Source organism: Oncorhynchus mykiss, chromosome 21 (genome assembly GCF_057628025.1).
Source record: "Oncorhynchus mykiss isolate SJ-2025 chromosome 21, ASM5762802v1, whole genome shotgun sequence".
NCBI lineage: Eukaryota > Metazoa > Chordata > Actinopteri > Salmoniformes > Salmonidae > Oncorhynchus > Oncorhynchus mykiss.
The window spans coordinates 2,299,595-2,324,755 of record NC_143042.1 but is presented as its reverse complement, the minus strand read 5'-3'; the positions used below and the strand labels follow the sequence as shown (position 1 = coordinate 2,324,755).

The 25,161-nt window shown below is 46.9% G+C and overlaps 1 protein-coding gene across 1 annotated transcript; it reads left to right on the top strand.

Moving 5' to 3' along the window:
* Positions 1 to 25,161, top strand: LOC149972936 (leucine-rich repeat-containing protein 17-like). The gene is made up of 4 exons (XM_090213428.1): positions 1 to 404; positions 12,553 to 13,457; positions 19,760 to 19,915; positions 23,316 to 25,161. The coding sequence occupies exons 2-4, from the start codon at positions 12,692 to 12,694 to the stop codon at positions 23,744 to 23,746; spliced, it is 1,353 nt and encodes a 450-aa protein (XP_090069554.1). The 5' UTR covers positions 1 to 404; positions 12,553 to 12,691; the 3' UTR covers positions 23,747 to 25,161.

Genomic DNA, 25,161 nt, shown 5'->3' with positions numbered 1-25,161 from the left:
AACAGCCTGACACTCTATGAGGACAGGACAGGCTAGGAGCTGGGCTGGAGGCGGGCCAGTTACTCAACACTGGAGAAACGGGTTTCTCTCCTCCTCGCCTGCCTGCCTGTCCGTCTGCATAGAACAGAGCAGAGGAGCTGTGTCATGTGTAATTTAATACCAGACGCAGGCTGACTGAGCCTCACTGCACACAGAGAGCCCCCTCACAGCCTGAGAGGCAGGCAGGAGAGGCAGGCAGGCTAAGCAGGCAGACTTCCAGGGTCCGGCTCAGCCCTCCATGACAGGACAAAGAGCAGGGGATGAGGGACCGACCAGAGCCCTAGTGAGGGACCGACCAGAGCCCTACTGAAGGACCGACCAGAGCCCTAGTGGACCCATCAACGTCTCCCTCTCCCCGTGGCCAGGTACCAGAACCCCCCCCCCCCCCTCTCTCTTTCTCTCTCTGTGTTCTGTTTCCTCTGTTACAGTAGTACAGTCACAGTGTTGAAGGCAGCCAGTAGTGTAATAGAGATTTACTGTACTAGAATGGGCAGTAGCAGCACTTTCCTAAAGAGAACAGAACAGCACAGAATTCTGCACAGTAAGAGGTTTTAGATATGCCACTGTAAGGGGTTTTAAACATGCCACTGTAAGGGGTTTTAAACATGCCACTGTAAGAGGTTTTAGATATGCCACTGTAAGAGGTTTTAGATATGCCACTGTAAGAGGTTTTAGATATGCCACTGTAAGAGGTTTAAAACATGCCACTGTAGAGGTTTTAGACATGCCACTGTAAGAGGTTTTAGACATGCCACTGTAAGAGGTTTTAGACATGCCACTGTAGAGGTTTTAGACATGCCACTGTAAGAGGTTTTAGACATGCCACTGTAAGAGGTTTTAAACATGCCACTGTACGATGTTTTAAACATGCCACTGTAAGAGGTTTTAGACATGCCTGCTTGCACTCATTGCCTATTGATTATTTTGTCCAGGACATATTGCAATTTAAGCTGTTGCCTTTTTTTCTTAAGTGGAAAACTTTCTCTTGTAAGAAGAGAAGTGTATGTGCTGTTTGTGCACTTGAGGTGTAAATGTCTCTGGCCGTGTTCCAAAGCAATCACCGTACTTTCTCCCTCTGGGAATGCTGGGAAGAACAGGGCTCTGGTAAACATCCCCTGTCACAGTTTCTTTCTCTAGATAATAACGCTGGGTTCAAGGCTTCAGGGCACTTTCTGATACACCAGTTTTCTGAAACAGGAGCAACTGAGAAGAAGTGTGTGGTAAAGGATCATACTGAAGGTTTTTAAGGATTAGTGGTCAGTGCTGTATGTTTCTGTTGGAATGTTCTCTCTGGGGGTCGGAATGCCACCCTAAAGCCAAGAGGGGATACACCGCATGAAGCACTGCAACCCTAAAGCCAAGAGGGGATACACCGCATGAAGCACTGCAACCCTAAAGCCAAGAGGGGATACACTGCATGAAGCACTGCAACCCTAAAGCCAAGAGGGGATACACCGCATGAAGCACTGCAACCCTAAAGCCAAGAGGGGATACACCGCATGAAGCACTGCAACCCTAAAGCCAAGAGGGGATACACCGCATGAACTGGATACACCGGATACACCGCATGAAGCACTGGAACCCTAAAGGCAAGAGGGGATACACCGCATGAAGCACTGCAACCCTAAAGCCAAGAGGGGATACACCGCATGAACCGGATACACCGGATACACCGCATGAAGCACTGCAACCCTAAAGCCAAGAGGAGATACACCGCATGAAGCACTGGAACCCTAAAGCCAAGAGGGGATACACCGCATGAAGCACTGCAACCCTAAAGCCAAGAGGGGATACACCGCATGAAGCACTGGAACCCTAAAGCCATGAGGGGATACACCACATGAAGCACTGCAACACTAAAGCCAAGAGGGGATACACCGCATGAAGCACTGCAACCCTAAAGCCAAGAGGGGATACACCGCATGAAGCACTGCAACCCTAAAGCCAAGAGGGGATACACCGCATGAAGCACTGCAACCCTAAAGCCAAGAGGGGATACACCGCATGAAGCACTGCAACCCTAAAGCCAAGAGGGGATACACCGCATGAAGCACTGCAACCCTAAAGGCAAGAGGGGATACACCGCATGAAGCACTGCAACCCTAAAGCCAAGAGGGCATACACCGCATGAAGCACTGCAACCCTAAAGCCAAGAGGGGATACACCGCATGAAGCACTGCAACCCTAGAGGCAAGAGGGGATACACTGCATGAAGCACTGCAACCCTAAAGGCAAGAGGGGATACACTGCATGAAGCACTGCAACCCTAAAGGCAAGAGGGGATACACTGCATGAAGCACTGCAACCCTAGAGGCAAAAGGGGATACACCGCATGAAGCACTGCAACCCTAAAGGCAAGAGGGGATACACTGCATGAAGCACTGCAACCCTAAAGGCAAGAGGGGATACACTGCATGAAGCACTGCATCACTTCACCCTATTTTTTCATTCATTTCTGGAAGAGCAAGAATAACATAGAGCTTTCAATGATCCCTGTGATAAATACAATTTCACATGTATTTATTTGATAAACTTCCCCCCTGCCTGCATGCTTGTGAGAGAGAGTTCAAGTGTTCTAATTAGAGCTCCATGCTGTGTAAGCGTTCTCTGAGGATTGCGCTATGGGGAACAGATACAGACTCTGTCTACCTCCCAAATGCCCATAGGGCTCTGGTCAGAAGTAGTGCACTGCGTGGGGAATAGGGTGCCATTTGGGACACACTGACTGAACACCTCAGGCAACCTGAAAGGAAACTCAGTCAGATCAGGTCACGGTCGGGAATGAGTTTGGTTTGGGTGGCAGCAGGGTCGACTGGGAAATGAAAATAAAATCTCCGGTACAGTACAGTCCTTGTGTTCTGCACCACTTCCTATGGACGTTGTTTCCTCTCTGTTTCCATCCCCAGTGCCCTGTTCTGTGTTAGTGAAGCATTGAGATGCAGGCTGTGTAGGCAGCCACCCTGCACTGTAGCTTTAAGGCTGCCTGCTGCTATAACGAGGCTGTTCACTGATCCATCCAGGTGCTGCTAGGGGAACGACCTACAGTGGGTTTAGCATTATAATACTCCTTTGGGGTGGGTCACTTGCACGACATCCAAGAATTACAGTCTAGAATAGACCGACAACATGGAGTCTATGTTGAGACAACGTTGTGTGGCGGTTGTGTGTTTGCTGTTCTTTCACATCAACTTGAGTTCCTCAGTTCAAGCACTTTGGTTGGACAGCGAGGAACCGACAGCGTACAGTGGGCTTTCCTTTGCATTACTAGACAGCTCAACACACACGGCCCAGTCTGCCTCCTGTTGGTAAGTGCTGTGTGTGTTGTGTTGAAGCCTGTGTGACCCCAGCTGTCTCTGTTAACTCTATCAGCAGCATCATACTGGGTTCTCCAGCCCCCGCCGAGCTCCAGCTCTTTAGCTGTACAGTGCATTAGTCTCACTCCCCACGGCTCTCAGGTTGTGTCAGACGGTTCATTTGCACTTTGACCAACATGCCTGATGCCTGACTCCAGATAGAGGTACATAACATCTGTTATTACCACAGGGAATTGGTCTGGGATGGAGGTTGGCCAGTGAATTACAGTGCAGAACATTACTCAGTACCACTGCTACGTGGTTTTACACAGATACTCCCTACACCCAACACATGGCTATGTAAATGCATTGATTATTTAGATTTTTTCAGATTTCAAACTTTTACTGGTATTATCATTTTCCTGCAGAGCACATTCTAGTAGCATGAGATTATTGTGTTAAAATAGAGCTGATCTTTGTAAACCCTGTGTGTGTTGTACTGTGTGTGTGTGTCTAGTAGCATGAGATTATTGCGTTAAAATACAGCTGATCTTTGTAAACCCTGTGTGTGTTGTACTGTGTGTGTGTGTGTCTATAGTTTTATTTAATGTTGTGTTAGTGTACGTAAGTTGCTTTGTCTGAAACGTTGTTCCCTCTGCTGCTATTGGACCAGGTTTCTCTTGGAAATTAGATGTTATTTCAATGGAGAAAAAAACGGTATAAACAGGTGAGTGAGTGAGTGAGTGAGTGAGTGAGTGAGTGAGTGAGTGAGTGAGTGAGTGAGTGAGTGAGTGAGTGAGTGAGTGAGTGAGTGAGTGAAGTGAGGTGAGTGAGGTGAGTGAGGTGAGTGAGTGAGTGAGTGAGTGAGTGAGTGAGTGAGTGAGTGAGTGAGTGAGTGATTGAGTGAGTGAGTGAAGTGAGGTGAGTGAGGTGAGTGAGGTGAGTGAGTGAGGTGAGTGAGTGAGTGAGTGAGTGAGTGAGTGAGTGAGTGAGTGAGTGAGTGAGTGAGTGAGTGAGTGAGTGAGTGAGTGATTGAGTGAGTGAGTGAAGTGAGGTGAGTGAGGTGAGTGAGGTGAGTGAGTGAGGTGAGTGAGTGAGTGAGTGAGTGAGTGAGTGAGTGTGTGGCTATGCCAGCCTGGTCTGTTATAGCTGAATGGGCCCGGAGCTAGATGGCCTGGGCATTGGGCTGGGCCGAGTATGGGCCGAAGTTGTGCCGGACCAGAGCTGGGCAGACCAGAGGGGGGGTTAGAGGCCCCAAAGCTTTGCCATGTGCACTCCATATGGGAGAGTGTGTGTTTACACTGGCAGAGGCACGGCCGGGCGCTAACAGTGCTTACGTGGAGAGAGACTAACTTACAACAAACTGTCTGAATGGCCCTAGATGGCAGTCATCTTTGTGTTATAATGGTTTATTTTCAGGGAGCAGATTAAATACCCACAAGTCTCTTGTTTTCATATTGTCCCTAAGGGAGTGGCTACAGTGGACGGATGGATTGAGATCTCACTAGTGTAGCTTTGCTGCGTGTTTGCTTGCTAGGTAGGATACTATAGGGCAAAGTGTTCTCAGACTGAAGAATTCTCGTTGTGTCTATAAACTCAATGTTTACACTACCTCTTCTCCATCTCTCCCTGTGACTGGACTGTTCCACTGTGGAAGGCTGTGGGGGTGGAGGAGGGGGGGGGGGTGATACAGTTGGACTGGCTCACTGTAGCAGGAGATGGAGGGTGTTGTCTGGCAGACATTATGGCTGCTGCCTCACATCACACTTGGGACTAATGAGTCAATACTGTACAGGCCCATCGCTGGTGGGGGTGAAAACACACACACACACACACACACACACACACACACACACACACACACACACACACACACACACACACACACAGCAAGCAGAGCCAGACACACTGCTACATAACGTTGAGCTAGGTTTGTCATCATTGCTAAACCATAAAAGTGGATTCATGTTTCCTCTGGGGAAGTTTTGCCCGTACTGTAACCTGGGTTGGACCTTATAAATCTAGGTCAACATGACTGAGATATTATTGTTTTCCTGGTAGAATAGCGTATATCCTGGGAACCATATTTGAATGGCATACATATAACTACTAAATATATACATGATCATTAAGATAATAATAGACTCAGGTTAATTCCATTCAGCTACACACAGCCTTCCCTCGGGTTAATTCCATTCAGCTACACACAGCCTTCCCTCAGGGTAATTCCATTCAGCTACACACAGCCTTCCCTCAGGTTAATTCCATTCAGCTACACACAGCCTTCCCTCAGGTTAATTCCATTCAGCTACACACAGCCTTCCCTCAGTGTTATTCCATTCAGCTACACACAGCCTTCCCTCAGGGTAATTCCATTCAGCTACACACAGCCTTCCCTCAGGTTAATTCCATTTAGCTACACACAGCCTTCCCTCGGGTTAATTCCATTCAGCTACACACAGCCTTCCCTCAGGTTAATTCCATTCAGCTACACACAGCCTTCCCTCAGGGTAATTCCATTTAGCTACACACAGCCTTCCCTCAGGTTAATTCCATTCAGCTACACACAGCCTTCCCTCAGGTTAATTCCATTCAGCTACACAGAGCCTTCCCTCAGGTTAATTCCATTTAGCTACACACAGCCTTCCCTCAGGTTAATTCCATTCAGCTACACACAGCCTTCCCTCGGGTTAATTCCATTCAGCTACACACAGCCTTCCCTCAGGGTAATTCCATTCAGCTACACACAGCCTTCCCTCAGGTTAATTCCATTCAGCTACACACAGCCTTCCCTTCAGGTTAATTCCATTCAGCTACACACAGCCTTCCCTCAGTGTTATTCCATTCAGCTACACACAGCCTTCCCTCAGGGTAATTCCATTCAGCTACACACAGCCTTCCCTCAGGTTAATTCCATTTAGCTACACACAGCCTTCCCTCGGGTTAATTCCATTCAGCTACACACAGCCTTCCCTCAGGTTAATTCCATTCAGCTACACACAGCCTTCCCTCAGGTTAATTCCATTTAGCTACACACAGCCTTCCCTCAGGTTAATTCCATTCAGCTACACACAGCCTTCCCTCAGGTTAATTCCATTCAGCTACACAGAGCCTTCCCTCAGGTTAATTCCATTTAGCTACACACAGCCTTCCCTCAGGTTAATTCCATTCAGCTACACACAGCCTTCCCTCAGGTTAATTCCATTCAGCTACACAGAGCCTTCCCTCAGGTTAATTCCATTTAGCTACACACAGCCTTCCCTCAGGTTAATTCCATTCAGCTACACACAGCCTTCCCTCAGGTTAATTCCATTCAGCTACACACAGCCTTCCCTCAGTGTAATTCCATTCAGCTACACACAGCCTTCCCTCAGGTTAATTCCATTCAGCTACACACAGCCTTCCCTCAGGTTAATTCCATTTAGCTACACACAGCCTTCCCTCAGGGTAATTCCATTCAGCTACACACAGCCTTCCCTTGGGGTAATTCCATTCAGCTACACACAGCCTTCCTTTGGGGTAATTCCATTCAGCTACACACAGCCTTCCCTTGGGGTAATTCCATTCAGCTACACACAGCCTTCCCTCAGGGTAATTCCATTCAGCTACACACAGCCTTCCCTTGGGGTAATTCCATTCAGCTACACACAGCCTTCCTTTGGGGTAATTCCATTCAGCTACACACAGCCTTCCCTTGGGGTAATTCCATTCAGCTACACACAGCCTTCCCTCAGGGTAATTCCATTCAGCTACACACAGCCTTCCCTTGGGGTAATTCCATTCAGCTACACACAGCCTTCCCTTGGGGTAATTCCATTCAGCTACACACAGCCTTCCCTTGGGGTAATTCCATTCAGCTACACACAGCCTTCCCTTGGGGTAATTCCATTCAGCTACACACAGCCTTCCCTCGGGGTAATTCCATTCAGCTACACACAGCCTTCCCTTGGGGTAATTCCATTCAGCTACACACAGCCTTCCCTTGGGGTAATTCCATTCAGCTACACACAGCCTTCCCTTGGGGTAATTCCATTCAGCTACACACAGCCTTCCCTCAGGTTAATTCCATTTAGCTACACACAGCCTTCCCTCAGGTTAATTCCATTCAGCTACACACAGCCTTCCCTCAGGTTAATTCCATTCAGCTACACAGAGCCTTCCCTCAGGTTAATTCCATTTAGCTACACACAGCCTTCCCTCAGGTTAATTCCATTCAGCTACACACAGCCTTCCCTCGGGTTAATTCCATTCAGCTACACACAGCCTTCCCTCAGGGTAATTCCATTCAGCTACACACAGCCTTCCCTCAGGTTAATTCCATTCAGCTACACACAGCCTTCCCTCAGGTTAATTCCATTCAGCTACACACAGCCTTCCCTCAGTGTTATTCCATTCAGCTACACACAGCCTTCCCTCAGGGTAATTCCATTCAGCTACACACAGCCTTCCCTTGGGGTAATTCCATTCAGCTACACACAGCCTTCCCTCAGGTTAATTCCATTTAGCTACACACAGCCTTCCCTCAGGTTAATTCCATTCAGCTACACACAGCCTTCCCTCAGGTTAATTCCATTCAGCTACACAGAGCCTTCCCTCAGGTTAATTCCATTTAGCTACACACAGCCTTCCCTCAGGTTAATTCCATTCAGCTACACACAGCCTTCCCTCGGGTTAATTCCATTCAGCTACACACAGCCTTCCCTCAGGGTAATTCCATTCAGCTACACACAGCCTTCCCTCAGGTTAATTCCATTCAGCTACACACAGCCTTCCCTTCAGGTTAATTCCATTCAGCTACACACAGCCTTCCCTCAGTGTTATTCCATTCAGCTACACACAGCCTTCCCTCAGGGTAATTCCATTCAGCTACACACAGCCTTCCCTCAGGTTAATTCCATTTAGCTACACACAGCCTTCCCTCGGGTTAATTCCATTCAGCTACACACAGCCTTCCCTCAGGTTAATTCCATTCAGCTACACACAGCCTTCCCTCAGGTTAATTCCATTTAGCTACACACAGCCTTCCCTCAGGTTAATTCCATTCAGCTACACACAGCCTTCCCTCAGGTTAATTCCATTCAGCTACACAGAGCCTTCCCTCAGGTTAATTCCATTTAGCTACACACAGCCTTCCCTCAGGGTAATTCCATTCAGCTACACACAGCCTTCCCTTGGGGTAATTCCATTCAGCTACACACAGCCTTCCTTTGGGGTAATTCCATTCAGCTACACACAGCCTTCCCTTGGGGTAATTCCATTCAGCTACACACAGCCTTCCCTCAGGGTAATTCCATTCAGCTACACACAGCCTTCCCTTGGGGTAATTCCATTCAGCTACACACAGCCTTCCCTTGGGGTAATTCCATTCAGCTACACACAGCCTTCCCTTGGGGTAATTCCATTCAGCTACACACAGCCTTCCCTTGGGGTAATTCCATTCAGCTACACACAGCCTTCCCTCGGGGTAATTCCATTCAGCTACACACAGCCTTCCCTTGGGGTAATTCCATTCAGCTACACACAGCCTTCCCTTGGGGTAATTCCATTCAGCTACACACAGCCTTCCCTTGGGGTAATTCCATTCAGCTACACACAGCCTTCCCTCAGGTTAATTCCATTTAGCTACACACAGCCTTCCCTCAGGTTAATTCCATTCAGCTACACACAGCCTTCCCTCAGGTTAATTCCATTCAGCTACACAGAGCCTTCCCTCAGGTTAATTCCATTTAGCTACACACAGCCTTCCCTCAGGTTAATTCCATTCAGCTACACACAGCCTTCCCTCGGGTTAATTCCATTCAGCTACACACAGCCTTCCCTCAGGGTAATTCCATTCAGCTACACACAGCCTTCCCTCAGGTTAATTCCATTCAGCTACACACAGCCTTCCCTCAGGTTAATTCCATTCAGCTACACACAGCCTTCCCTCAGTGTTATTCCATTCAGCTACACACAGCCTTCCCTCAGGGTAATTCCATTCAGCTACACACAGCCTTCCCTCAGGTTAATTCCATTTAGCTACACACAGCCTTCCCTCGGGTTAATTCCATTCAGCTACACACAGCCTTCCCTCAGGTTAATTCCATTCAGCTACACACAGCCTTCCCTCAGGTTAATTCCATTTAGCTACACACAGCCTTCCCTCAGGTTAATTCCATTCAGCTACACAGAGCCTTCCCTCAGGTTAATTCCAATTAGCTACACACAGCCTTCCCTCAGGTTAATTCCATTCAGCTACACACAGCCTTCCCTCAGGTTAATTCCATTCAGCTACACACAGCCTTCCCTCAGTGTAATTCCATTCAGCTACACACAGCCTTCCCTCAGGTTAATTCCATTCAGCTACACACAGCCTTCCCTCAGGTTAATTCCATTTAGCTACACACAGCCTTCCCTCAGGGTAATTCCATTCAGCTACACACAGCCTTCCCTTGGGGTAATTCCATTCAGCTACACACAGCCTTCCCTTGGGGTAATTCCATTCAGCTACACACAGCCTTCCCTCAGGTTAATTCCATTTAGCTACACACAGCCTTCCCTCAGGTTAATTCCATTCAGCTACACACAGCCTTCCCTCAGGTTAATTCCATTCAGCTACACAGAGCCTTCCCTCAGGTTAATTCCATTTAGCTACACACAGCCTTCCCTCAGGTTAATTCCATTCAGCTACACACAGCCTTCCCTCGGGTTAATTCCATTCAGCTACACACAGCCTTCCCTCAGGGTAATTCCATTCAGCTACACACAGCCTTCCCTCAGGTTAATTCCATTCAGCTACACACAGCCTTCCCTCAGGTTAATTCCATTCAGCTACACACAGCCTTCCCTCGGGTTAATTCCATTCAGCTACACACAGCCTTCCCTCAGGGTAATTCCATTCAGCTACACACAGCCTTCCCTCAGGTTAATTCCATTCAGCTACACACAGCCTTCCCTCAGGTTAATTCCATTCAGCTACACACAGCCTTCCCTCAGTGTTATTCCATTCAGCTACACACAGCCTTCCCTCAGGGTAATTCCATTCAGCTACACACAGCCTTCCCTCAGGTTAATTCCATTTAGCTACACACAGCCTTCCCTCGGGTTAATTCCATTCAGCTACACACAGCCTTCCCTCAGGTTAATTCCATTCAGCTACACACAGCCTTCCCTCAGGTTAATTCCATTTAGCTACACACAGCCTTCCCTCAGGTTAATTCCATTCAGCTACACAGAGCCTTCCCTCAGGTTAATTCCAATTAGCTACACACAGCCTTCCCTCAGGTTAATTCCATTCAGCTACACACAGCCTTCCCTCAGGTTAATTCCATTCAGCTACACACAGCCTTCCCTCAGTGTAATTCCATTCAGCTACACACAGCCTTCCCTCAGGTTAATTCCATTCAGCTACACACAGCCTTCCCTCAGGTTAATTCCATTTAGCTACACACAGCCTTCCCTCAGGGTAATTCCATTCAGCTACACACAGCCTTCCCTTGGGGTAATTCCATTCAGCTACACACAGCCTTCCTTTGGGGTAATTCCATTCAGCTACACACAGCCTTCCCTTGGGGTAATTCCATTCAGCTACACACAGCCTTCCCTCGGGGTAATTCCATTCAGCTACACACAGCCTTCCCTTGGGGTAATTCCATTCAGCTACACACAGCCTTCCCTTGGGGTAATTCCATTCAGCTACACACAGCCTTCCCTTGGGGTAATTCCATTCAGCTACACACAGCCTTCCCTCAGGTTAATTCCATTTAGCTACACACAGCCTTCCCTCAGGTTAATTCCATTCAGCTACACACAGCCTTCCCTCAGGTTAATTCCATTCAGCTACACAGAGCCTTCCCTCAGGTTAATTCCATTTAGCTACACACAGCCTTCCCTCAGGTTAATTCCATTCAGCTACACACAGCCTTCCCTCGGGTTAATTCCATTCAGCTACACACAGCCTTCCCTCAGGGTAATTCCATTCAGCTACACACAGCCTTCCCTCAGGTTAATTCCATTCAGCTACACACAGCCTTCCCTCAGGTTAATTCCATTCAGCTACACACAGCCTTCCCTCAGTGTTATTCCATTCAGCTACACACAGCCTTCCCTCAGGGTAATTCCATTCAGCTACACACAGCCTTCCCTCAGGTTAATTCCATTTAGCTACACACAGCCTTCCCTCGGGTTAATTCCATTCAGCTACACACAGCCTTCCCTCAGGTTAATTCCATTCAGCTACACACAGCCTTCCCTCAGGTTAATTCCATTTAGCTACACACAGCCTTCCCTCAGGTTAATTCCATTCAGCTACACAGAGCCTTCCCTCAGGTTAATTCCAATTAGCTACACACAGCCTTCCCTCAGGTTAATTCCATTTAGCTACACACAGCCTTCCCTCAGGGTAATTCCATTCAGGTACACACAGCCTTCCCTTGGGGTAATTCCATTCAGCTACACACAGCCTTCCCTTGGGGTAATTCCATTCAGCTACACACAGCCTTCCCTCGGGGTAATTCCATTCAGCTACACACAGCCTTCCCTTGGGGTAATTCCATTCAGCTACACACAGCCTTCCCTTGGGGTAATTCCATTCAGCTACACACAGCCTTCCCTTGGGGTAAGGTAGTTAGGGAGGTCTTTACAGCCGCCATGTTTATCAGAGTATGTTTACAGGAGTGGACGTACACAGACATGTAAACTTCCTCCTCTTTGATGAATGTTCGTGAGCCTAGTGTACAGATGAATTACTGACTGGAGAGAGCGAGAGCGAGAGCGAGAGAGAAGAGCAGACCGCCATCAGGTTTTGTGTTGGGAAGAGAGGAACAGAGAGATAGGAGAAGAGAGGAGGGGAACAGAGAGAGGAGAAGAGAGGAGGGGAACAGAGAGATAGGAGAAGGGAGGAGAGGAACAGAGAGATAGGAGAAGGGAGGAGAGGAACAGAGAGGTAGGAGAAGGGAGGAGAGGAACAGAGAGATAAGATAAGGGAGAAGAGAAACAGAGAGATAGAAGAAGGGAGGATAGGAACTGAGAGAGAAGACTGAGGAACAAAGGAAATAGGGCACTGTTCCATGACAGTGTTTTAACTCTCTCTCTGTTTGATAGACTATCATATAACATGCTTTATGTTTGTTTCTCTCCATCATTCTTCCTATCCCTCCCTTTCTTCCTCTCTATCCCTTCCTTTCCCTCTCCTCCCGAACAATGAACTCTCCACTTAACTCTCTCTCTCTCTCTCACACAGCTGTAGCCAGCCTTCCCTGGCACCAGCAGAAACCCAAGGTCATCTCTGATTGCACAAGGCCATCCCTCTCCCCTTCCCTCCCTCTTGTTCCAGTCTTGCCACTCCCCCATCTCCCAGTGGTGGCATTGGGGCTCCCAGGATGCGGCTGCTCAGCGCTCTGCTGCTCCTCCTGCTCCTCAGGTCCACTGAGCCCAGGAAGGGTGGACGGAACAGAGAAAGGGGCAGGGCCCGGGGTAAAGGCAGGGCCAATGCTGTCAAACGCCAAACCTCTGAATGCAAGGAATACATGGAGGCCGGAGAGAAATACTTGGACTGTCAGGACCTCCAGCTGACCGGGGTGCAACAGCACTGGCCTGAAGACATCCACCACCTCCTGCTGGCCCGCAACAAGATCCAGGTGCTCAGAGACAACACCTTCTCCAAGTTCAAGAACCTAAAGAGTCTGGATCTACAACAGAATGAGCTCTACATGGTGGAGGAGGAGGCGTTCGCAGGGCTGGGACAGCTCACTACTCTGCTTCTTCAGCACAACCAGATGAAGACAGCTTCTGAGGAGCACCTGCTGCCCTTGCCAAACCTCCGCTACCTGCGTCTCTATGACAACCCCTGGGACTGCCGGTGCTCGCTGGATAGTCTGGTCAGGACCCTGCAGGTGCCCAGCAACCGTAACCTAGGGAACTACGCCAAGTGTTCGGAGCCGGACGCACTGAGAGGTCAGAAGCTGAAGAAGATGAGGCCAGAGCTGCTGTGTGCTGAGGATGGGGAGGGCCATCTGCCAGGGCAGAAACCTCAGGAGGGGCAGGGTAGTCTGCCCAAACCACCTCCCATCAAGAAGTACCCTGATGCCAACTCCTTGTGCCACACCTACATGTTCCCCAAACCCATGCTGGACTGCAAGAGCAAAGGTAAGCTATGAGCCAACCAAGCTTGTCTCCCTTTCATTTGTTTGTGTGACCTGTGTGAAGAATTTCCTCCTTGGAGGACAATGGCATGTTGTATTCTGGTCTTTCAGAACACTGGAGTGAGTTATTGGGGTTCTCAGGGCCATGGGTTCCTCGACCCAGATGAATCTCTACTGAAACAGCTTTTTAGTCCAAGATTAGGACTAGTATGGGTCAGGGAAACCGGCCCTCCGTGTATGAGTCACATGTCCATCTGAAATCTCTGGGCATTGTTCACTACACATGGTTGTTGTGAGGACTTTTGGAACAGTATGGAGGAGAGGCTGGCTACTGGATACTCCAGAGCTGTGGTTGATAAGGACTACTTTCTAAATGTGTTCTCGATAATTTCCCTGAATCAGAATGTGGTAGGAGACGACTGTAAACCGAGAGGCCTTAGAGTGACGGCTTGCAGCGTGGAAACCGTGGAAACCATCATGTAACGTTAGACACAAAGGGACCAAGGGAAAATATGGAGTCTCATTTCTGTCTCCCGTCCAGACTCTCACATCTGGTGCCGTTTCTGTGCTATGTATAACTGCCACATTAAAACTGCTATCAGGACTATAACCTCTAGAGAGATTAGGTTTCAATATTGTTTTTCAAATAGTCATTAGGCCCAGACCCATGGGACTGACTACAAATCCTGCATGTGGGGACTGCTTTTGTTTGAGCTCCAAAATACAACATGAATAGTCCCTTCATATTGATTTAGTATAGACGTGGCAGTATGGTCATGAATAGTCTCTTCATATTGATTTAGTATAGACGTGGCAGTATGGTCATGAATAGTCCCTTCATATTGATTTAGTATAGACGTGGCAGTATAGTCATGAATAGTCCCTTCATATTGATTTAGTATAGACGTGGCAGTATAGTCATGAATAGTCCCTTCATATTGATTTAGTATAGACGTGGCAGTATAGTCATGAATAGTCCCTTCATATTGATTTAGTATAGACGTGGCAGTATGGTCATGAATAGTCTCTTCATATGGATTTAGTATAGATGTGGCAGTATGATCATGAATAGTCTCTTCATATTGATTTAGTATAGACGTGGCAGTATGGTCATGAATAGTCTCTTCATATTGATTTAGTATAGACGTGGCAGTATGGTCATGAATAGTCCCTTCATATTGATTTAGTATAGACGTGGCAGTATGGTCATGAATAGTCCCTTCATATTGATTTAGTATAGACGTGGCAGTATGGTCATGAATAGTCTCTTCATATTGATTTAGTATAGACGTGGCAGTATGGTCATGAATAGTCCCTTCATATTGATTTAGTATAGACGTGGCAGTATGGTCATGAATAGTCCCTTCATATTGATTTAGTATAGACGTGGCAGTATGGTCATGAATAGTCTCTTCATATTGATTTAGTATAGACGTGGCAGTATGGTCATGAATAGCCCCTTATTGATTTAGTATAGACGTGGCAGTATGGTCATGAATAGTCTCTTCATATGGATTTATTATAGACGTGGCAGTATGGTCATGAATAGTCCCTTCATATTGATTTAGTATAGACGTGGCAGTATGGTCATGAATAGTCCCTTCATACTTATTTAGTATAGACGTGGCAGTATGGTCATGAATAGTCCCTTCATACTTATTTAGTATAGACGTGGCAGTATGGTCATGAATAGTCCCTTCATACTTATTTAGTATAGACGTGGCAGTATGGTCATGAATAGTCCCTTCATACTTATTTAGTATAGACGTGGCAGTATGGTCATGAATAGTCCCTTCATACTTATTTAGTATAGACGTGGCAGTATGGTCATGAATAGTCCCTTCATACTTATTTAGTATAGACGTGGCAGTATGGTCATGAATAGTCCCTTCATACTTATTTAGTATAGACGTGGCAGTATGGTCATGAATAGTCCCTTCATACTTATTTAGTATAGACGTGGCAGTATGGTCATGAATAGTCCCTTCATACTTATTTAGTGTGGAAGTGGCAACACTCTGATGTATTGTTCTACTGTATATTTATGACGTCACAGTGAACTGGCCCTTTGATCAAGATGATGAATGACAGTCATATAATGATGTACTGTCCCTATCCTGTCCCCAGAAAGCCATTTGTCAGAGTGCAGTTAAACGTGCAAGAAGCAGCAACACTGGTCTCTCTATTCTACTGTCGCCATATAAAAGATCCCCATGTTCAGCTGGAGGAAACTATTTCTCTTCCCCTCTGGAAAGGCTTTCAATCAGTCCTTTATCTGAACCTCACTAGATCATCTCACTGGTCATAACCTCCCTCCCTCCCTCCCTCCCTCCCTCCCTCCCTCCCTCCCTCCCTCCCTCCCTCCCTCCCTCCCTCCCTCCCTTCCTTCCTTCCTCCCTCCCTCCCTCCCTCCCTCCCTCCCTCCCTCCCTCCCTCCCTCCCTCCCTCCCTCTCTCTCAATCCCTCTCTCATCTGTGAATTCAGAGCCTTAATATACTGTAACTAATAACTGACCAGAGGTCATTACACTGGAAACAAAGTCTCATTTGTAAACACTGGAAATGTCCCTACAGTACACTACCGAACTGTGCGGGAGCAAGACAGAATGTATCTAACCACAAATAAATCATCTCTGTGGTACATACATGATATGTGGGAGAATATGTCAGAGTGCGTGTACTTTCTAGATAAATGTCGTCCAGGCAAGATGACGCCTGGTTTAGTCCTGATCTATCATTAGCAGAACAGTTGAGTCAGCATATGGAGAGTTGGCCTGCTTGTCATCTCTGTAAAGCCTAACCTCCTCTTCTGACATTATATCATGGTTTCTTGGAGTTCCTGTAACCGATGGCCGGGTGTTTTGTCAGCGAACACATTCTGGGGGAGTCAGGATGTGTAGCAGAGAGGGAGTCATATTCTGCTGGTAGTCTCCTCTCCTCCACAGCATGATGGGTAATATTCTGCTGGTAGTCTGCTCTCCTCCACAGCATGATGGGTAATATTCTGCTGGTAGTCTCCTCTCCTCCACAGCATGATGGGTAATATTCTGCTGGTAGTCTCCTCTCCTCCACAGCATGATGGGTAATATTCTGCTGGTAGTCTCCTCTCCTCCACAGCATGATGGGTCATATTCTGCTGGTGGTCTCCTCTCCTCCACAGCATGATGGGTAATATTCTGCTGGTAGTCTCCTCTCCTCCACATCATGATGGGTAATATTCTGCTGGTGGTCTCCTCTCCTCCACAGCATGATGGGTAATATTCTGCTGGTAGTCTCCTCTCCTCCACAGCAGCGTTGATTTCCTTGACAGACAGGCATGTTGGGCACCTGACTCTGTAAAAGCAGCACTGTGCATTTACAATCTAAATGAATGGCTGTATAGGTTTAGTTTCCTGCTGTCTGTAAACAAAATGCGATTTTAATAAACTATATCAACATTTCTAAAAACATTTCAAATTAACTTCCTGTTCAGAGTTAGAATAGTGGTTGTGCATCAGCAGCTGTTCTGTTGTTACGTCAGTCACTGACAGCTTCAGTAATTAGACTGGCAAGTTAGTCTAGCGGCCAGCCATCTAAACTTCTAGTAAGCATGGTCAAATTGCAGACCGGTGGTACCCCCATTGATTTTGTTAGTCACTCTCACTCAGATATCATCTTAAAAACTGCAAACATTTCTCTAAACCCCATGGCAAAATGAGTAGAATTGCATGGAATTTGTTATAAAATTACTAAATCTTCTCTCCGCCCCATGACAAAATGTCACTTAGGGCCCCCAAAAGGCTAGGGCCAGCTCTGACTGTATGAGTGGGTATGGATATAGGACTGGCTCTGACTGCATGAGTGGGTATGGATATAGGGCCGGCTCTGACTGTATGAGTGGGTATGGATATAGGGCCGGCTCTGACTGTATGAGTGGGTATGGATATAGGGCCGGCTCTGACTGTATGAGTGGGTATGGATATAGGGCCGGCTCTGACTGTATGAGTGGGTATGGATATAGGGCCGGCTCTGACTGTATGAGTGGGTATGGATATAGGGCCGGCTCTGACTGTATGAGTGGGTATGGATATAGGGCCGGCTCTGACTGTATGAGTGGGTATGGATATAGGGCCGGCTCTGACTGTATGAGTGGGTATGGATATAGGGCCGGCTCTGACTGTATGAGTGGGTATGGATATAGGGCCGGCTCTGACTGTATGAGTGGGTATGGATATAGGGCCAGCTCTGACTGTATGAGTGGGTATGGATATAGGGCCGGCTCTGACTGTATGAGTGGGTATGGATATAGGGCCGGCTCTGACTGTATGAGTGGGTATGGATATAGGGCCGGCTCTGACTGTATGAGTGGGTATGGATATTGGGCCGGCTCTGACTGTATGAGTGGGTATGGATATAGGGCCGGCTCTGACTGCATGAGTGGGTATGGATATAGGGCCAGCTCTGACTGTATGAGTGGGTATGGATATAGGGCCGGCTCTGACTGTATGAGTGGGTATGGATATAGGGCCGGCTCTGACTGTATGAGTGGGTATGGATATAGGGCCAGCTCTGACTGTATGAGTGGGTATGGATATAGGGCCGGCTCTGACTGTATGAGTGGGTATGGATATAGGGCCAGCTCTGACTGTATGAGTGGGTATGGATATAGGGCCAGCTCTGACTGTATGAGTGGGTATGGATATAGGGCCGGCTCTGACTGTATGAGTGGGTATGGATATAGGGCCGGCTCTGACTGTATGAGTGGGTATGGATATAGGGCCTGCTCTGACTGTATGAGTGGGTATGGATATAGGGCCGGCTCTGACTGTATGAGTGGGTATGGATATAGGGCCAGCTCTGACTGTATGAGTGGGTATGGATATAGGGCCGGCTCTGACTGTATGAGTGGGTATGGATATAGGGCCAGCTCTGACTGTATGAGTGGGTATGGATATAGGGCCGGCTCTGACTGTATGAGTGGGTATGGATATAGGGCCAGCTCTGACTGTATGAGTGGGTATGGATATAGGGCCAGCTCTGACTGTATGAGTGGGTATGGATATAGGGCCGGCTCTGACTGTGGCCCCTCATGATGAGTTCAGATTCTTTCTGAAAACTGTTATGGCTGAACGACCTTGACTTCTCCCAACATCCCAACCATCTGCATGTTTCTCCACTCACTGCTGTAGTCTGAACTAAAGCATATCACAGGTGTTGTGAGGCAGGGGTTCGATAGATAGGGGAAAGAGAGAACATCTCCCATGTGTCCCAAACGGCACCCTATTCCCTACATAGTGCACTACTTTTAACCAGAGCGCTACCATGGCCCATAGGGATATGGACAAAAGTAGTGTACTATCTAGTGAATAGGGTGTCATTGAGAACGCTAACTTCTGTCTCTGTTGTTGTGAATGCTCCAGCAACCTCATCTAAAAGCCATGGAGCGTTAATCTCCTTTCCTTACAGTGGAGGATGATGGATGTCCTATGCTGTTATGATATTAGAGCAGATGTCTGTCGTTAAGGTCTGTGATAGTTCCTTCAGCTGAATGATGAATAAACCGTGCTCAGAATGTGGCCAACTGGAAGCAGTCCAAGACTGTACGTGGATTTTGACAAACACAGAAAGGTCCTGTGTCCTTCATGAAATTAAAAATGAAGGTTTTCCACCCCACCACAGCTCGGTTCATTCTCAGCTGAGCGCTGTCATTGTGAACATGACTTAGAAAACGGGTTCCAAAGACATCATTCATTATGAATTGTTAGTAGAAGTTGTATGCATTTTAGGGACCACCCACTTCGTCTTCATGTCTTAGTCTTTATTTTAAACTCTAGATTGAGAACAATGGCTCTTGCAGAAGTTTTCCTTCTATGGTAAAGGCTGCTGGCGATCACAAAAAAAAGACAGAAGCTCTCAGAGGTCTTTTCAGCCTGTGGGAAACCCTGTTTCATACGTTGACCTTCATGTTTCAAACCCTTCAAAGGCTAAGGTTAACCCAGAGTGCTGTGAATAACAGTCCTGCTTGGCACAGACATACAACATGGCTACACAGGGACTATAGAAAGGGGAGGCCATCTTGATATTCCCAGGGCACACTCGGAATTCACATATGTAGGAATCCAAATTTCAGTCACTCTGGCGATCAACAAGTATGCATTGGGTTGAAAAAATCACATATGTCCCAAAGTTCCTTGTGTGTCCGCTTATGTTTTTGTTCATGTTTTCATGCAGTATGATAGCTAGCTGATTTGGCCATTGTAAACATGTCTGGGTAAGCCATTAACCTATTCTCCCTCTCTGTCTACCCCCCCCCCTCCCCTCCCTCCAGAACTGAAGAACATCCCCTCAAGTCTCCCGTCAGACATTGTGAGGATGGACTTGTCCAGTAACAGCATCACTCAGCTCCGGCCCAAGGAGTTTGTTGCTGCCAGGGACCTGAAGCTTCTCAACCTCAGCAGTAACAGTCTGGATCAGATCGACACAGGTGAGGAGAGACCATACACTTCCTTCAAACAGCACAATCATTGTGGATGTGTGGCAAGCCATGCTGCAGAGAGGATCAGATCTCACAACACCTGAAGAAGGGTTTGATAAGATACAGCAATCTGAGATATATATGCTTTTTGTTAAATATGTTTTGATTTGTGACTTACAGTAGTGAGTGCACACACTTCCTCACTGGTCCCCCATTGTAATCGAGCCCACATTGGACCTGCAAAGAAAGAGGTCAAAAGAGGAATCAGAGGAGGACCTTGACCTTGAGTCCATTCATCACAAAATGGAGGCATGGCTTTATTTCCTCCTGAAATAGAATTGTTAGAATCCCTGGGGTAATGTGGAAAAAGAGGCAGAAGAAAGACAAATATAAAAACTCACATACTTTATATACCATATCAGTACTTTATATACCATACCAGTACTTTATATACCATACCAGTACTTTATATACAATACTAGTACTTTATATACCATACCAGTACTTTATATAACATTCCAGTATACCATATACCATACCAGTACTTTATATACCATACCAGTACTTTATATACCATACCAGTACTTTATATACCATACCAGTACTTTATATACCATAACAGTACTTTATATACCATACCAGTACTTTATATACCATACCAGTACTTTATATACCATACCAGTACTTTATATACCATACCAGTATACCATATACCATACCAGTATACCATATAGCATACCAGTACTTTATATACCATACCAGTATACCATATACCATATCAGTATACCATATACCATACCAGTATACCATATACCATACCAGTATACCATATACCATACCAGGCAGCGTTGAGTCTGGATCAATTCCACACATAGATAAAAACCCTTAACTCTCATTAGCTTCTCACACGGATGAATCTGACTTAAAGGAGCCTACGATGCCATAAACCTGCTCCATCTTCTCACACGGATGAATCTGACTTAAAGGAGCCTACGATGCCAAAAACCTGCTCCATCTTCTCACACGGATGAATCTGACTTAAAGGAGCCTACGATGTCATAAACCTGCTCCATCTTCTCACACGGATGAATCTGACTTAAAGGAGCCTACGATGTCATAAACCTGCTCCATCTTCTCACACGGATGAATCTGACTTAAAGGAGCTTACGATGTCATAAACCTGCTCCATCTTCTCACACGGATGAATCTGACTTAAAGGAGCCTACGATGTCATAAACCTGCTCCATCTTCTCACACGGATGAATCTGACTTAAAGGAGCCTACGATGTCATAAACCTGCTCCATCTTCTCACACGGATGAATCTGACTTAAAGGAGCCTACGATGTCATAAACCTGCTCCATCTTCTCACACGGATGAATCTGACTTAAAGGAGCCTACGATGTCATAAACCTGCTCCATCTTCTCACACGGATGAATCTGACTTAAAGGAGCCTACGATGTCATAAACCTGCTCCATCTTCTCACACGGATGAATCTGACTTAAAGGAGCCTACGATGTCATAAACCTGCTCCATCTTCTCACACGGATGAATCTGACTTAAAGGAGCCTACGATGCCATAAACCTGCTCCATCTTCTCACACGGATGAATCTGACTTAAAGGAGCCTACGATGCCATAAACCTGCTCCATCTTCTCACACGGATGAATCTGACTTAAAGGAGCCTACGATGTCATAAACCTGCTCCATCTTCTCACACGGATGAATCTGACTTAAAGGAGCCTACGATGTCATAAACCTGCTCCATCTTCTCACACGGATGAATCTGACTTAAAGGAGCCTACGATGCCATAAACCTGCTCCATCTTCTCACACGAATGAATCTGACTTAAAGGAGCCTACGATGCCATAAACCTGCTCCATCTTCTCACACGGATGAATCTGACTTAAAGGAGCCTACGATGTCATAAACCTGCTCCCTCTTCTCACACGGATGAATCTGACTTAAAGGAGCCTAGGATGCCATAAACCTGCTCCATCTTCTCACACGGATGAATCTGACTTAAAGGAGCCTACGATGCCATAAACCTGCTCCATCTTCTCACACGGATGAATCTGACTTAAAGGAGCCTACGATGCCATAAACCTGCTCCATCTTCTCACACGGATGAATCTGACTTAAAGGAGCCTACGATGCCATAAACCTGCTCCATCTTCTCACACGGATGAATCTGACTTAAAGGAGCCTACGATGCCATAAACCTGCTCCATCTCGTTTGTAGAACCAACAAGGTTCTCTATTTGCTGAGGAATCACTACACTACCTTCTAGTTCTGTTACGTTTGAGAACTGGGAAAAAACGCTGTCTCATTATTCCTAGGCTCACAAGAACTGGTCACATAGCCAGGAAGCTTTGCCACGGAAGGAAAATAGTTCCCTTATCATTAATTATTGCAGAACATGTGCCAGCAATTGACATTAGAGTATTTCCCTGAGTTGTTAACAAGTAATTAATGGTGGTTAATTCCGACCAACTATGACAACCAGTACTGTACACATAGTCATTAACTACCATGATCGAGGAGAAAGAATAAGAAAGAAATAGCCTGTTATGGATGAAAAGCCAATCCGTTCTGGACAGAGAAAGCAACTGCAAATTGAACACAATTCTCATGAAGTATTCACAAATTGCTCTCTCAGTTTTCTCAGGGACTAAGCTCTGTAGCAAGCACAAACTGGTTTAAAAAATAGACCAGAATTGTTGTCTCATTGAGTTGCACAGACAAACCAGTAGAAACCGGACAGTAATTCTCATGAGTATGATAAGAGCATAATCTGAGGGGGTTTGTGGGAGTGGTAAAAGGAGGGTCACTCTGGAGACAGTGCTAAATACAGTAGGCCTATCTGTCTTTATGGTGCTAGCTTGCACTGCCACCATTACTCAGGGATACACTGCAGGAAACACATCTTAAAGATGTCTAATAGCTATTAGGCACATCGTAGCCACATCAACAGGCTAACTTAAGCTTGAATTAGAGCTGAGACTAGGTGATAGGGAGAGCACTGGTCAAAGTTAATATCAGCATGTGTTTGAAGACGAGGTGCTGAAAATGCAGTCTGAAATTAGTTATGGAAGCTGTTACTCTTTCTCGTGTTACAGTGGAACATTAGTTCCCGGTAATAATTCAGTATTCATGTCCGTTAGTGGACATTACTTCCATTGAAACTTTCCACTGAGTGCTACTGTATAAGATGAATTGAAGTAGTAACTGACCTCTAACCCCAACTTCCTCTCTCCCTTGTCCCCCCTCTTCAGCTGCATCCACTGGGCACCTGTACCTGTCCAGTAGGAATTTCTTCCACTGAGACTTGTGCTATAAGATTCATTGAAATTTCCTGTCCCTCTAACTAACCCTTAACATCCTGCATTTCTCCCCCTCTCCATAGCTGCGTTTGCGGGCCTCCTGTACCTGCGAGAGCTGGACCTGTCCAACAACAGCCTGCACTACTTCCAGTACGGAGTGTTGGAGGACCTGTACTTCCTCAGGATGCTGAATCTGGGGGATAACCCCTGGGTCTGTGACTACAACATCCACTACCTGATCTACTGGCTGAAGCATCACCCCGGGGTGGCCTACTCTGGCCTAATCTGCACCGAGCCTCAGGAGTTCAGGGGCTGGCCCGTGGAGAATTATGTCAAGACCTACAACGGAGAGTGTCCCAAGGATAAGGATCCACAGCCAGGGAAGGGTGATACAGGACAGGGACAGACGGCTCAGGTGCTAGTGGCCGAGACAGAGGAGGCGGAGATGGAGCTTCTGCCGAAGCCTCTGAGAGACCCCAGACCAAAGAAATACGAGGTCACCAGGTTGACTTAATAGGACAGAGTTGGAAATTAGAAGAGAACTGTTGTTGTTGTTTTCTATTATCACAGAACATTCCAATTCAGTCTTTCAGATTTTTTTTTTACTTTCGAATTCCCAGCAGCATGACCAATGCAGGATAGTTGGATTCCCACCAGCATGACCAATGCAGGACAGCTGGATTCCCAACAGCATGACCAATGCAGGACAGCTGGATTCCCAACAGCATGACCAATGCAGGACAGCTGGATTCCCAACAGCATGACCAATGCAGGACAGCTGGATTCCCAACAGCATGACCAATGCAGGACAGCTGGATTCCCAACAGCATGACCAATGCAGGACAGCTGGATTCCCAACAGCATGACCAATGCAGGACAGTTGGATTCCCAACAGCATGACCAATGCAGGACAGTTGGATTCCCAACAGCATGACCAATGCAGGACAGCTGAATTCCCAACAGCATGACCAATGCAGGACAGCTGGATTCCCAACAACATGACCAATGCAGGACAGTTGGAGTCCCAACAGCATGACCAATGCAGGACAGCTGGATTCCCACCAGCATGACCAATGCAGGACAGCTGGATTCCCAACAGCATGACCAATGCAGGACAGCTGGATTCCCAACAGGATAACCAATGCAGGACAGTTGGATTCCCAACAGCATGACCAATGCAGGACAGCTGGATTCCCAACAGGATAACCAATGCAGGACAGCTGGATTCCCAACAGCATGACCAATGCAGGACAGTTGGATTCCCAACAGCATGACCAATGCAGGACAGCTGGATTCCCAACAGGATAACCAATACAGGACAGTTGAATTCCCAACAGCATGACCAATGCAGGACAGTTGGATTCCCACCAGCATGACCAATGCAGGACAGCTGGATTCCCAACAGCATGACCAATGCAGGACAGCTGGATTCCCAACAGCATGACCAATGCAGGACAGTTGTTGCTGTTTTCGTTACAATAATATTTCATTGTGGATATACTTTTTTTTTAAAGTAGAGGTTGATATATTTTTTACGATTTCCAATTGTTAGTTACAGTGTTGTCCCATCGCTGCAACTCCTGTACGGACTAGGGAGAAGCGAAGGTCGAGAGCCATGAGTCCTCCGAAGCACCAATATGTCAGAGGAAACATCATATAGCTGGTGACCGAAGTCAACATGCATGCACGCAGCTACCACAAGGAGTCACTAGAGAGCAACGGGACAAGGACATCCCAGCCGGCCAAACCCTCCCTAACCCAAACAATTGTGCGCCGCCTCATGGTCGCGGCCGGCTGCGACACAGCCCGGGATCGAACCCAGATCTGTATTGACTCCTCATATAGATGGGAGGCCCGAGGTACATTTCTTCTAAATGTATGATTTAGACAATCTGTTCATGAAATAAAAGCCGTTTTTTTTTTCTGAAA